The sequence below is a fragment of the Acanthisitta chloris genome, unplaced genomic scaffold, assembly GCF_000695815.1.
Source record: "Acanthisitta chloris isolate BGI_N310 unplaced genomic scaffold, ASM69581v1 scaffold2155, whole genome shotgun sequence".
Taxonomy (NCBI): Eukaryota; Metazoa; Chordata; class Aves; order Passeriformes; family Acanthisittidae; genus Acanthisitta; species Acanthisitta chloris.
The window spans coordinates 29,197-39,803 of NW_008675156.1; the positions used below are offsets into that span (position 1 = coordinate 29,197).

Consider the following 10,607-nt stretch of genomic DNA (forward strand, 5'->3'; position numbering starts at 1 on the left):
GGAAATGTTTATTTCTGCTTCACTGTAGTAGTATGCACTCTCTGTACTTTCAGTAAGGAAGTGCTCTAAATCCTCTGCTGATTAAAGAGGGAGAAAGATAGAAAGCTTCCTTAGATGCACCCTGGAGGTAGAGGATTGCAAACCGATTCCTTGTGTTGAAAAACAAATTTTCACATAAAACTTCAGTCTCTTGAGATACTCCATGTCCAGCCAAGTTTCTTCTAGTACTTAGAAAATTGTCTGACATAAGCATTAGTCAAATATAGTTGTTGTATTATTCTTCCAGTCATATCTAGTCAGTGCTATGTTACTAAAAAATTGATACTACCTAGGATGTACATCACAACAATATCTTTAGCTTTTCCTAGTAAATTAAAGTGCTGCCTTATATTAAAATACTGAATCTACATTTCTTGTTACTCAGTTTTATTTGGCCTTAACAAGTACCTCAGCTTGGAAAAGCTATATAGTCTGCTTCCACTTTCTGGTTATAAGCCCTGTTTCAGGAAAATGTTAACAGATAAGAATGCTTATGTGCCTATTTGTTCTCTCTGGTAGCATTCTTGTATGAAGTCAAGCACATATGCCCAAGGCCTGAAATAAAGCTACATGAAGTGGTGAATTTCTTACTTCTTCCTGCTATTTGTTTTAAATGTTTTGTCTGAAAGTATTCTAAGTTTTGTTTTTTTCTTTTAAATAATGTTTTATAAAAATGGCTATTACAAATATCTAGGACTTTGGCCAAATTTAGTGCAGCTTTATATGACAGGACATAAATGAGAAGAAATACTTTGTTTCAGTGCAGGAGCTTCTGAACTGCTAATATTCCAGGGCACATAATTTTCCTGTTTTTTTCCCTTGATTTTTCAGTCTTCCTCATTCTTCTGTTCCCTTTAGTCATATACTTTCCCATTAGCAGGCAAATCAGTTTAAAGAGGTATTAGTAATTACATACATAAATCATGAGAGAAGTAGCATAACATTTGGACTTGTTTTTTGAGTGTCAGAAACTAATTGAAGATTTTCCCAAGAATCTACAATTATTCACTATTATGAGTACAATTCTTGCAGTTGTTTACAAGAAAGTTATTGAATATCTGCAATTTGAGCAAGGTTATTCATTGGATAAAATAGCGTATTTTGGTTTCTTAGTTTATATACATATGACTGCAGCAATTTTGTCTCTATAAAAAGTTTGGGTTTTCTTTGAACTTGTCATATGTTGAGGCTTATAACATTTACATCTGGCTTTTCTATTTAGTTATACAAAAACTGTCATGTTCCCCCTCTTCATCTTAGCTTGAAATTTGTTTCCAGTCAGTGAAATACTTGCTATACTATATTGCTATTATTATATTGTATATTAGTATAGCATATTATTATACGCTATACTAATTTCCAGGACACATGCAAAAGCAGATATAAATTTGATAGTATTAATCCAGGTGTAATGTTTCTCACTTTACTGCTGTTGACAGCTAAAGGTTCTCACTGAATATATGCTAGTCCATCTTTTCCTAACTTAGTTCAAAATGGGCACATGTGACATGTTTAAATTTTTCTGAGAATTTGATATGATTGACAGTTTCATTGGCATGGTGCTTTTGTTCTTAGCTGCATGATAGATCACTTGAATATTATGAGAGTAACAGTTATTTTCAGGTTGCATATTAACTGACTTCTAATTATGCTTACAGTCACTTGCTGTGCTAATGGCTGTAGCTGTGTAATGTTACAGATTTCTAGACAATGGCAATAACTGTCTGGAATGTAGAATTGTACCTATTTCAAATCACTGTAAACACTCATGTAGTGCAAGTGCATCTTTTCTAGGTGCCACCTAAATTAAAAAATAATGCACCAAAAATATTAATGCACTCAGGAACAAGTTTATCAAGTAGTCGTGTCTGTTTTGAGATTAAACTAATGTGTTTGTTTTCAGCTGTCCCTTGATCTTTACTACACAGAAGATGAAATTTATGAGCTTTCATATGCACGAGAGCCACGAAGTCACCGAGCTGCTGTAAGGGCCTTTACAGCTTCTTAACAAAAGGACGTTTTTTATGAGCTATGTAAATTTTATCCCTTGCTCTCTTTTCTTTCCATTTTTCTTTCTTTCCTCTTCTCTCTTCTTTCCTCTTTTTAGTTTGCTTTTTCTTTTTTGTTTGCTTTTTCTTTTCTTTTTTTCTTTTCAATTGAAAACAGTTTTGTAGACTGAGTGAAAGCTGTTAAAGCATAAATTGTTTGGTTGATGATGAAGCCTAAGCTAGAATGTATGGAATAGTGACACTACATTCAGGTTTTATAAAATGAACACAAAGACAAATGAAGCTAGTTGAGTAGAGACGTGACACGAGTCTCAGCCTTGGCATTTGATACTGTTTCTTTCAACTGAAGAATTCTTATGTGATTCAGGTGATGAAACCCATGAGTGTTACATGGTAGTTTTGTTCCTGTTTTATAAATATGGGAAAGATGGTGATTTTACAGGCCTATCAGCAAACTGTGACAATTTAAGCAATGACTGTTTTGAACAGCTCAGGGAAGATCTTCCTCTGAAGCACCATGTAATTACCAAAAATATGATGTTGGGTCCAATAGGTCAGTTCTGCAGTCCTGTATCACATAGTCCACTGTCACAAATGAAAAGTGTCAACACTGAAAATCATTCTGTGTGGTACTAATGAAGTTCCATTTGATTTATTACAGCCTTTGACACCTTCCAAACCACCAGTAGTTGCAGACTGGGCCTCAGGAGTGGCCCCAAAACCTGATCCAAAAACTATCAGCAAACATGTTCAGAGGATGGTAGATGTAAGTAAGGTTGGCCTGTGTACCTTATATATCAGTTCTAGCCTTAATCTCAAGGTATGAGAAGATACAGGGATGGGAAAAAAATACTGAATGGATTCAAAGCTGTGGTGAGCTTGTGAGCACTTCTGTCCTTATAAACAGATATTTTTGCCTAGCTGTAAATAGCAGCAGCTGCCCATGAGGCACAGATGGAAATTTCTTAAATGGCTAAGGAGCCAGCAGGGGTGTAAATGCTGGTTTGTCTACTTTGAGAGTCACTCTTCCAAGGAGACAGGGAGTCCATTTCTACCAGGGACTCCAAAATCATGTTACTGGTGGGGTGTGACAGTGGCCTTTCAGTGGCTTTGTTACAAGCTTTTTCCCTTTCTTTTGGGTCACCCCCTTCATGGGAAACTGCCAAGTAAGGTGATTGATTCCAAAACTGTTGGGGAGAGAGAGGTAAAGAGTTTGTCTTTGCATCCCTGCTTCATCTCTGTTCTTCCTAAGCACCTCTAGTATTGCAAGGCATCCTTTGATACACACTGTTTTGGAATGTATTTCTAAATTTGACCCAGGTGTGCTCCTTGCTTTAGGGCCAGAGACAAGTAGTAATGCATTCCACAGGTGCAAACAGGTGTCTGCATGACAATTCTGTCATATAAATAATTTTCTCCATAACACTGACCTGATAAAATAAGCTAATTTGGCTAAAGATATCAGCATGGAGTGCACTAGTGGAGAACACTGGTACAAGCTTTATAGGTAGGCCTGGACAAAATGATCTTAAAGCAAAACTAAAAGAGAGCTGTCACCGTATGGTGAAGCATTTAGTCCAGCCTGTGCTGACTTACCTATGTTTGCTTCAAATCACAAAATCATAATGCTTCTTTGGTTTCAAACAAAAACTAAAAGCAGTTAGGCTATTGTACTGTTTAATAGACAGTGGGGGGGAAAAAAGGGAGAGGAAATCCCTAAATAATGTGGAGGCTTTCCTGAAGTGGTATTTCAGACCATTGTCATTATAAATTATTGTGCTATTACCTTGCACAGTCTGTCTTCAAAAATTATGACCATGATCAAGATGGATACATTTCCCAGGAAGAATTTGAAAAAATAGCTGCCAGTTTTCCATTCTCATTTTGTGTAATGGCTAAGGACTGGTGAGTATCTGCTTATCAAGTTTGTAGCATCTGTTTTGGGAGGGGCTTGGAGTTTTTTTGTGTTTAAAATGCATTTCTTTCATTAGGGTGGTAAAAGCATCCTCTTCATGTACAAACAGAAGTTAAAAATAACTGACAAAAGTGTCTTCTAAATGTGTTGTGAGTGACATCTTCATGAGCTTACAGCAGTGGTAATCAGGCTGGTTTAGAAGAAAGAACAGACAATAGAAAAATATTTTTTGAATGGTATTCAGTATATGCTACCTAAGAACTTTCCTAAGATTAAGCTCTCCTTTAAAAATAGAGAACTGGCAAATTGAGCAAACTAGGAACATTTTTCTTAACACATTAAAGCATGGAAGAATAAAATAGTGATAATTCAGAGGTTTACTATGAAGTAGTTTTGAGGTTGCATCACATATTCAGATATTTCATTTATCCTTACAGTCTACATTTTAAATGTGTAGATAAGCTTCTGTATATTCTGGGGGCAATTAACAGGATTAGTGATATCACTGTAGGTTTTCACCCATTAAACTATTGCCATTTTAAAATGTGAAGAAAGATGTGTTTAATTCTCCTTATGCTTTTAACAAAATCTAGATCTCACAAACAACTTTTCTTGTTTGTTTTCAGGGAAGGTCTGATTAGCAGGGATGAAATAACAGCTTACTTCATGAGGGCTAGCTCAATCTATTCCAAATTAGGACTTGGCTTTGCTCACAACTTCCAAGAGACCACTTACTTAAGGCCTACTTTCTGCGACAACTGTGCTGGATTTGTAAGCTTACTTTTTAGTAAATTATGTTACCATTCTTTGGAATAATGCCTTTTTTATCTCATAATCACCTTATGTCATATACAGAAATGGATCTATATAAAACATCAGTGAAGCTATATAGAACACCAGACTTCTGCCTGTGTAGCTGTTTAAGGTACCCTTTACACCCCTCTTGGCAGTTCTAATAGCTGTTTAAACATGGTTAATACCTTGTGTTTGGTTGTGTCACCAAACAGTATCAGGCAACACTTCCAAATCCAGAGCCTTCTACTCCATGGACCTGATAGAACTCATTTCCTGATACAGGCATGAGATGCCCCCTGCCTATGGCACAGAAGATTTAGTAAAACTGCCTGTCCTACCAATCTTCTGTTTATCTGGGATCAGACCAGGGTGCTGAGATAGAAGAATTCTCAATCTATTCCAGCTCTACAACTTCTCTGGGGGCTGTCAGATCTGCTGTGATATTCATTAGAGACTAGCTCAAGGTATTTTTTTGTGATTGAGGAGCACACATACAATATTCTGATTACCTCATGCTAAAAAGGTAAATAGTTCATATTTTGGCCTTACCATTAAAACTGTAGGAAAACAAGATATTCTGCAAGTGCTCAGATCTTAGAAAAGAGTGGAGCTTTTAGTGTATTTTAATGTCTGGATGTAGCAAACATGCAGATAACTATATTAATACATATTCTTTGTTTGAATTTCAGCTGTGGGGAGTCATTAAACAAGGATACAGATGCAAAGGTAATGTACTTTATACTTGGTTAATTTTAATCTGTAATTAATAGTGAATGGCAAAAAAACCTGATCATCCTGAGATCCATTGCTATGTCTATAGACCTGTTTAATCTGACCTCTCAGGCAAGAATAAAAGAATAGTGTGACAGACAGTTAGTCTAGAAGAAATGCAAAGATTAAGGAACTTGTACCTGACAGCTCTAATGCTTTGCAAGGCATTACTGGATTCAGAGGATTTGGGAACAGACTCTTGGGCACAAACACCAACACTCTCTGAATATTGTGCAGCGCATCCCAAACATATTTTGCAGTTTTCTTCCTCATACAAGTATCTGCTTTCTCCGCAACTCCTACAGTCAGAACACTTTTGCAACTCAATGTTGCCATTTTATATTTTAATAATGAAAAGGAATTTCAGACATAGCAAAGGGATGTCGTTGCTCTGTTTACCAGGTGTATGTTACTACAGGTTATGCATGTACAGAACACCAAAGAAAGTTTCTTTCTTCCTCGGGAGGCAACACAGTGGGAGAGCTATCTTGGAAGCTACACCAGAGCCACTGAATCATGTAAACTTTGTTTTGTTTACAGACTGTGGAATGAACTGTCACAGGCAATGCAAAGATCTGGTTGTGATAGAGTGCAAGAGAAGACCCAAAACCTCAGTTGCAGACAGCAGTCCAACATCTGCTCTTGCTTCAAGCCTCTGTCCAGTAGGAGTCAAAGAGCAATTCCATGGTGAGAAAAGATCACATTAAAAGGATCAAAAGATCTAGATTATCCTTCCTTTGCTCTTTTTTTTGTATTAAAGCTGAGTTGTACAGCACTGTCTTAGGTTTTGTTAGTTAACTGCAGTTTTGTCAACATAGAAACTAGAATCAGGTGTAAATGAGCTTCTATCAAGTAATACCATTCCAGTTCTAGACTTAATAAGGGCAGACTCCCCTTCCAGGAGCTCTCCTGTCACACTACACAATGCATGGTGCACAAATTCCACAAAAAAAGAGAAAAATATTCTGCCAGACTCTAATGAAAACTAGGTGCCATGACCTGAACAGCTTGACAAGTTCCCTTAACTCTCTCACCTTGTGACAAACAGGTCTTGTTTTTTACCACCATGTTCGTTGTTGTAACATGGAGTGACTTCTGCACTGTTGCAATTCTGACTCAGATTTTAATGTGAAGCTTATAAAGTCAGTCTGAGTGCTAGGAAAACCAAGAGCTAATTGTCTTTATTTTTTCTATTTCAGTAGCTCAATCTGTTAACATCCATCCATCCATTTTTCACAGAATCAGAAATCTAAAAAAATTCTATACCTCACTGTTCTTTTCTCCTTTTATCAAACAAGCTGTATACACTTTTCATATTGTGTATTACCATATAGGCTTCTGAAGGAGGAAGTGTTGTCCTTGAATAAAGACCTCAGGCTACTTTTGGTTTTGGTTTTATTTTATTTTTCTATTTTGTTAATTTTTTTTTTTATTTTGATGTTCTGACTCCATACTCACTTTCTTTCCATTTTTCTCCTACTCTGCCTGTATCTAATGTTCTTCAAATCTATTTCCTGGCATTTTTTATATCAGTCTTTTGTATTGTATATAAGATTCATAGTGGGGGTTCCATCTTAGGCTTCCTATTAGCACTTACATGGAGTGCAATGCAGCCAATTTCTCTTGATACTATGTGCGTCTTTATGATTGCACCTGCAGTGGCTGCAGCACTGCATAATAAACCACCTTGTGGGATGTCATGCCTGTAGGGAGATTGAAATACAGTGTGTTGCCACAGCCATCATCACCCAGTGTGCCAGAGCATGGTGACTTTTGACACTATGTCAGCACAAGAATTCAGGTCTAGGTTGAAGTTGTAAAACTCACTGTTAATCTGTATCCTTATTTAATTCTCCAGAGCCTGAAGCAGCTACTGGACTGACTGTTCTTTCCCCTCCTGTATCTGAACATAGTCTTCCTCTGTTTTCTTCCCAACAACGGAAATTACTTGATCTAAGACAGGTCTTTTTAAAATCATTTAATCACATCTTTTGCCTATGGTTTTTAACATTGTGGGGTTACCCCCCCCGCTCTGTTTTTACTTTTAACTGCAAAAGTAAAAATACTTTAGGATACTGTATACAAAGGCAGGATAAAATTATAATGTCATTGTTTCACCTTTTTAAAGTGGGTAAGTTTTATCTTACAACTGCATGTTGTGATAACGCTGAACTAGCATGCAGGTTTAATCTTCCAGCCCTATCACTGATATAAATGGCTTATATAAAACCTTGTAGCCATCTCAAGGTTTTTCTCTAGCTGACCTTGATGGCACACCTGTTTTCCTCTTACTGATCCATATGTATGTTACTGAGACAGGGCACAGAATTGTTCCAAGAGATACAACATTGAGAAACTTCTAATGACACCTATTTTGGAGAACAATTAATGTTAAAATCAGGAAGGAGTAAATGTTTTATGTATTAAAATCATGCCTAATTACTGTGCCTCCTGTTTCTCTTTTCCTGGAAGAATATCTTGACTCAATTTACTACATATATTTTAAAGGTCAAGAAGAAGGATCATTCACATTTCCTAATGGAGAAGTAGTGGAACACAGTGAAGACAGCAAGGACCGAACCATTATGCTCATGGGTTCCTCAGCTCAGAAAATCTCAGTGAGGCTGAAACCAGCTGTGGTTCATAAAGGTACACAGACTGATCCTGTGCTGCTGGCTGGTGATGTCTCTCGTAAGCGGAGAGAGAAGAAAGAACAGAGGATGCCAGAAAATCCGTATCTCCAGGCAGCTCCACTGTCCACATTTCCAAGCCCAATTCTAGGCCGCAAAAAGGCATTTGTTAAATGGGAAAACAAGGAGGCCAGCCAGAAAATTAAGGAGGAGCATCACAGCTGTAAACCCTCGTACCAGGAACTTGAGCAGGTACATACATGATGAAATTGTTTTACACAAGAGTACCATTAAGTGGTTGGAGGGTGTGGGGGAGTGGCTGGGTAAGAAGGTGTCACCTGATTCCAGTGTAATTAACTGCAAATTTAATTGCAATTAGACAATCTATGAATGGCATCATAAATTCTTAGGTACTTTAACTCCAGCAATGCTTCATTTTGATTATAAATTTTAGTACTAGTATAGGGCTTAAGGCAGACATTTTGAAGCACTTGATCACACTCATCCCTGTCAATCTCAGAATGTGAACATAATCCAATCACTGAGGACAGGATGTTACTCCATAAAATGAGAAGCGTAGTTCTGAATTCCTTCTTGCTTTTGATGGCCTCTACTCCCCTAAGTGGCAGAATATATGGGGCTGGGAGGGCAGTGAGCTCTGCTTTTGTTCAGCTGACATTGTAAGTCACTGAGAATTTTGCTGTGTGAACAGACACAATGCTTCTTGCTAGATTTCACCTGTATATCAGCTCGGCTGTGTCTCACCTTACTCTACAAGTCTTCTGACATTCATAAGACTCTCACCTCAGATTTGGCCCAAATTCAGGTTTGTAGAAACAATGCCTTTCCAGACAGACTAAAGAGACTATTACAATGCAACCGATGGATGGATCCAGCTATTATTACAAGGAACAAACTCAGACTTATTTTCATACTTTACTCATTACTAGCAGTATTCTATGATGGACCAACATGATAGCAGTCCAACAGCAGGTCCATGGTCTGATCTTGTAATGATCAGTATCACTTTCAAAACAGCCTTTGCTGTTGATAAAGTGAGCTCATGTTTTATGAAACATGAATGGTTTATTGAGACACAGATTAAGATAAGAATCTTTCAGTACAGACCACTTCCCTTTCAATCAACATTATGTTCAATATACCAAGGATGTGTGAAGCATGGATGTACTTGTAAAAAACTCATTCTTTAAAATGCCCCATTCATGTGGATCCCACCATTTACACTTGTCCTTGCTCCTTCAGCAGATCCTGACCTCAATTATTAAACAGCAGATGATTTTATGAATTAATGGCTTGATTATGGTACATCAATTTCTAAATGACTAGAGCTGTAAAGTGTGAGCTGTGTTGTTGTTTCCCCTAGACTACTGTTGTTATGAGAGGAGCAGTGGAGGGTGGATAAATGCAGGTTGACATGACTGTCAGATACCAGCTGCTGGAAAGTTGTCAGAGGATACACAAAGGATAGACCAGTGACTGTGGAAATGTTCAGTTAACTTACTGGTTCTGTTCCACTGACAAGAGCTACAGCGATGTGTATTCAGGGCAGTCAGCCTAAACATACAACCAGACAGTCCTGGTACATTTTGAAATAAAATACATTTCTCTATGTTTTTATTTGTTTGTTTAGGAAAGAAATATTCTAAAGGCAGACAATGAAGGTTTAAAGATCCAACTGGAACAGGCACATAGAACAATTGAATCTCTCACAATCCAGAGAAGAAACCACGTAGTTGACAGTCTACAACACAGAGACTGCTCCTAGTAGATGAGAGAGGAAAGCTTCCTGTGGAAGAATGTAAGACTGAAGGAGAAGCTGTGATAAAGCTGCTTTATCAAGTGAACTGGAGAGCCTGAAGGATGTTAAACAGAAATACTCTCTTTACCCAATGCATTTCCATATTAAGCATACACTCCCAAATGTATAAATTCATTCCTTTGACTTTTTAAGGTACTATAGCATTATCTGTGCAATGAAAATAGTATCTTCTGGGTTTGCTTTTAAAACAAGTGGCAGTGTTGCTGAAGTCCCTGTTCGTGTTGAAGACTGTGTGGATTCCCCAGTGTCTTGGCTGCCAGCAGCACACCTGACTCTGTAAGTGTTCTGACAGAGCAGCTCTTCATAAGACTGGGTCACCTCAAATTTGGCCCAAACTCAGTTTTGTAGAAACAAATGTTCAAAAAGCAGAGTATTTAAGTAAAACTGTAGAAATACTCCATTAAGAGAAACAGTTACTTCTCATTGTGGCTGAAACCAATTAAAATCTTTATTTCCAAAGCTTAACAAGAGCATTAAAAGAAGTAGTTAATCTAATAATACTTGACTGATTCTTAGACTTTAAGATAAACAGACAATTTTTTTAAAACCACTTTTAGACCTTTAGACGTTCTGATGCTCAAACACTTAGAGATGAGACTACAGAGTTA

The 10,607-nt window shown here is 37.3% G+C and overlaps 1 protein-coding gene across 1 annotated transcript in view; it reads left to right on the plus strand.

Moving 5' to 3' along the window:
* RASGRP1 (RAS guanyl releasing protein 1 (calcium and DAG-regulated)) overlaps positions 1-9,945 on the plus strand; it is a gene marked incomplete at its 5' end in the record, with an annotated part of 37,280 nt that extends 27,335 nt beyond the window's left edge. Inside the window, 8 exons of the mRNA XM_009075595.1 lie at positions 1,943-2,023; positions 2,710-2,814; positions 3,844-3,953; positions 4,590-4,734; positions 5,448-5,484; positions 6,070-6,216; positions 8,038-8,411; positions 9,811-9,945. Coding sequence (XP_009073843.1) covers positions 1,943-2,023; positions 2,710-2,814; positions 3,844-3,953; positions 4,590-4,734; positions 5,448-5,484; positions 6,070-6,216; positions 8,038-8,411; positions 9,811-9,945 — 1,134 coding nt within the window. The remainder of the gene's footprint in view (positions 1-1,942; positions 2,024-2,709; positions 2,815-3,843; positions 3,954-4,589; positions 4,735-5,447; positions 5,485-6,069; positions 6,217-8,037; positions 8,412-9,810) is intronic.
* Between the last annotated feature and the right edge of the window lie 662 nt (positions 9,946-10,607).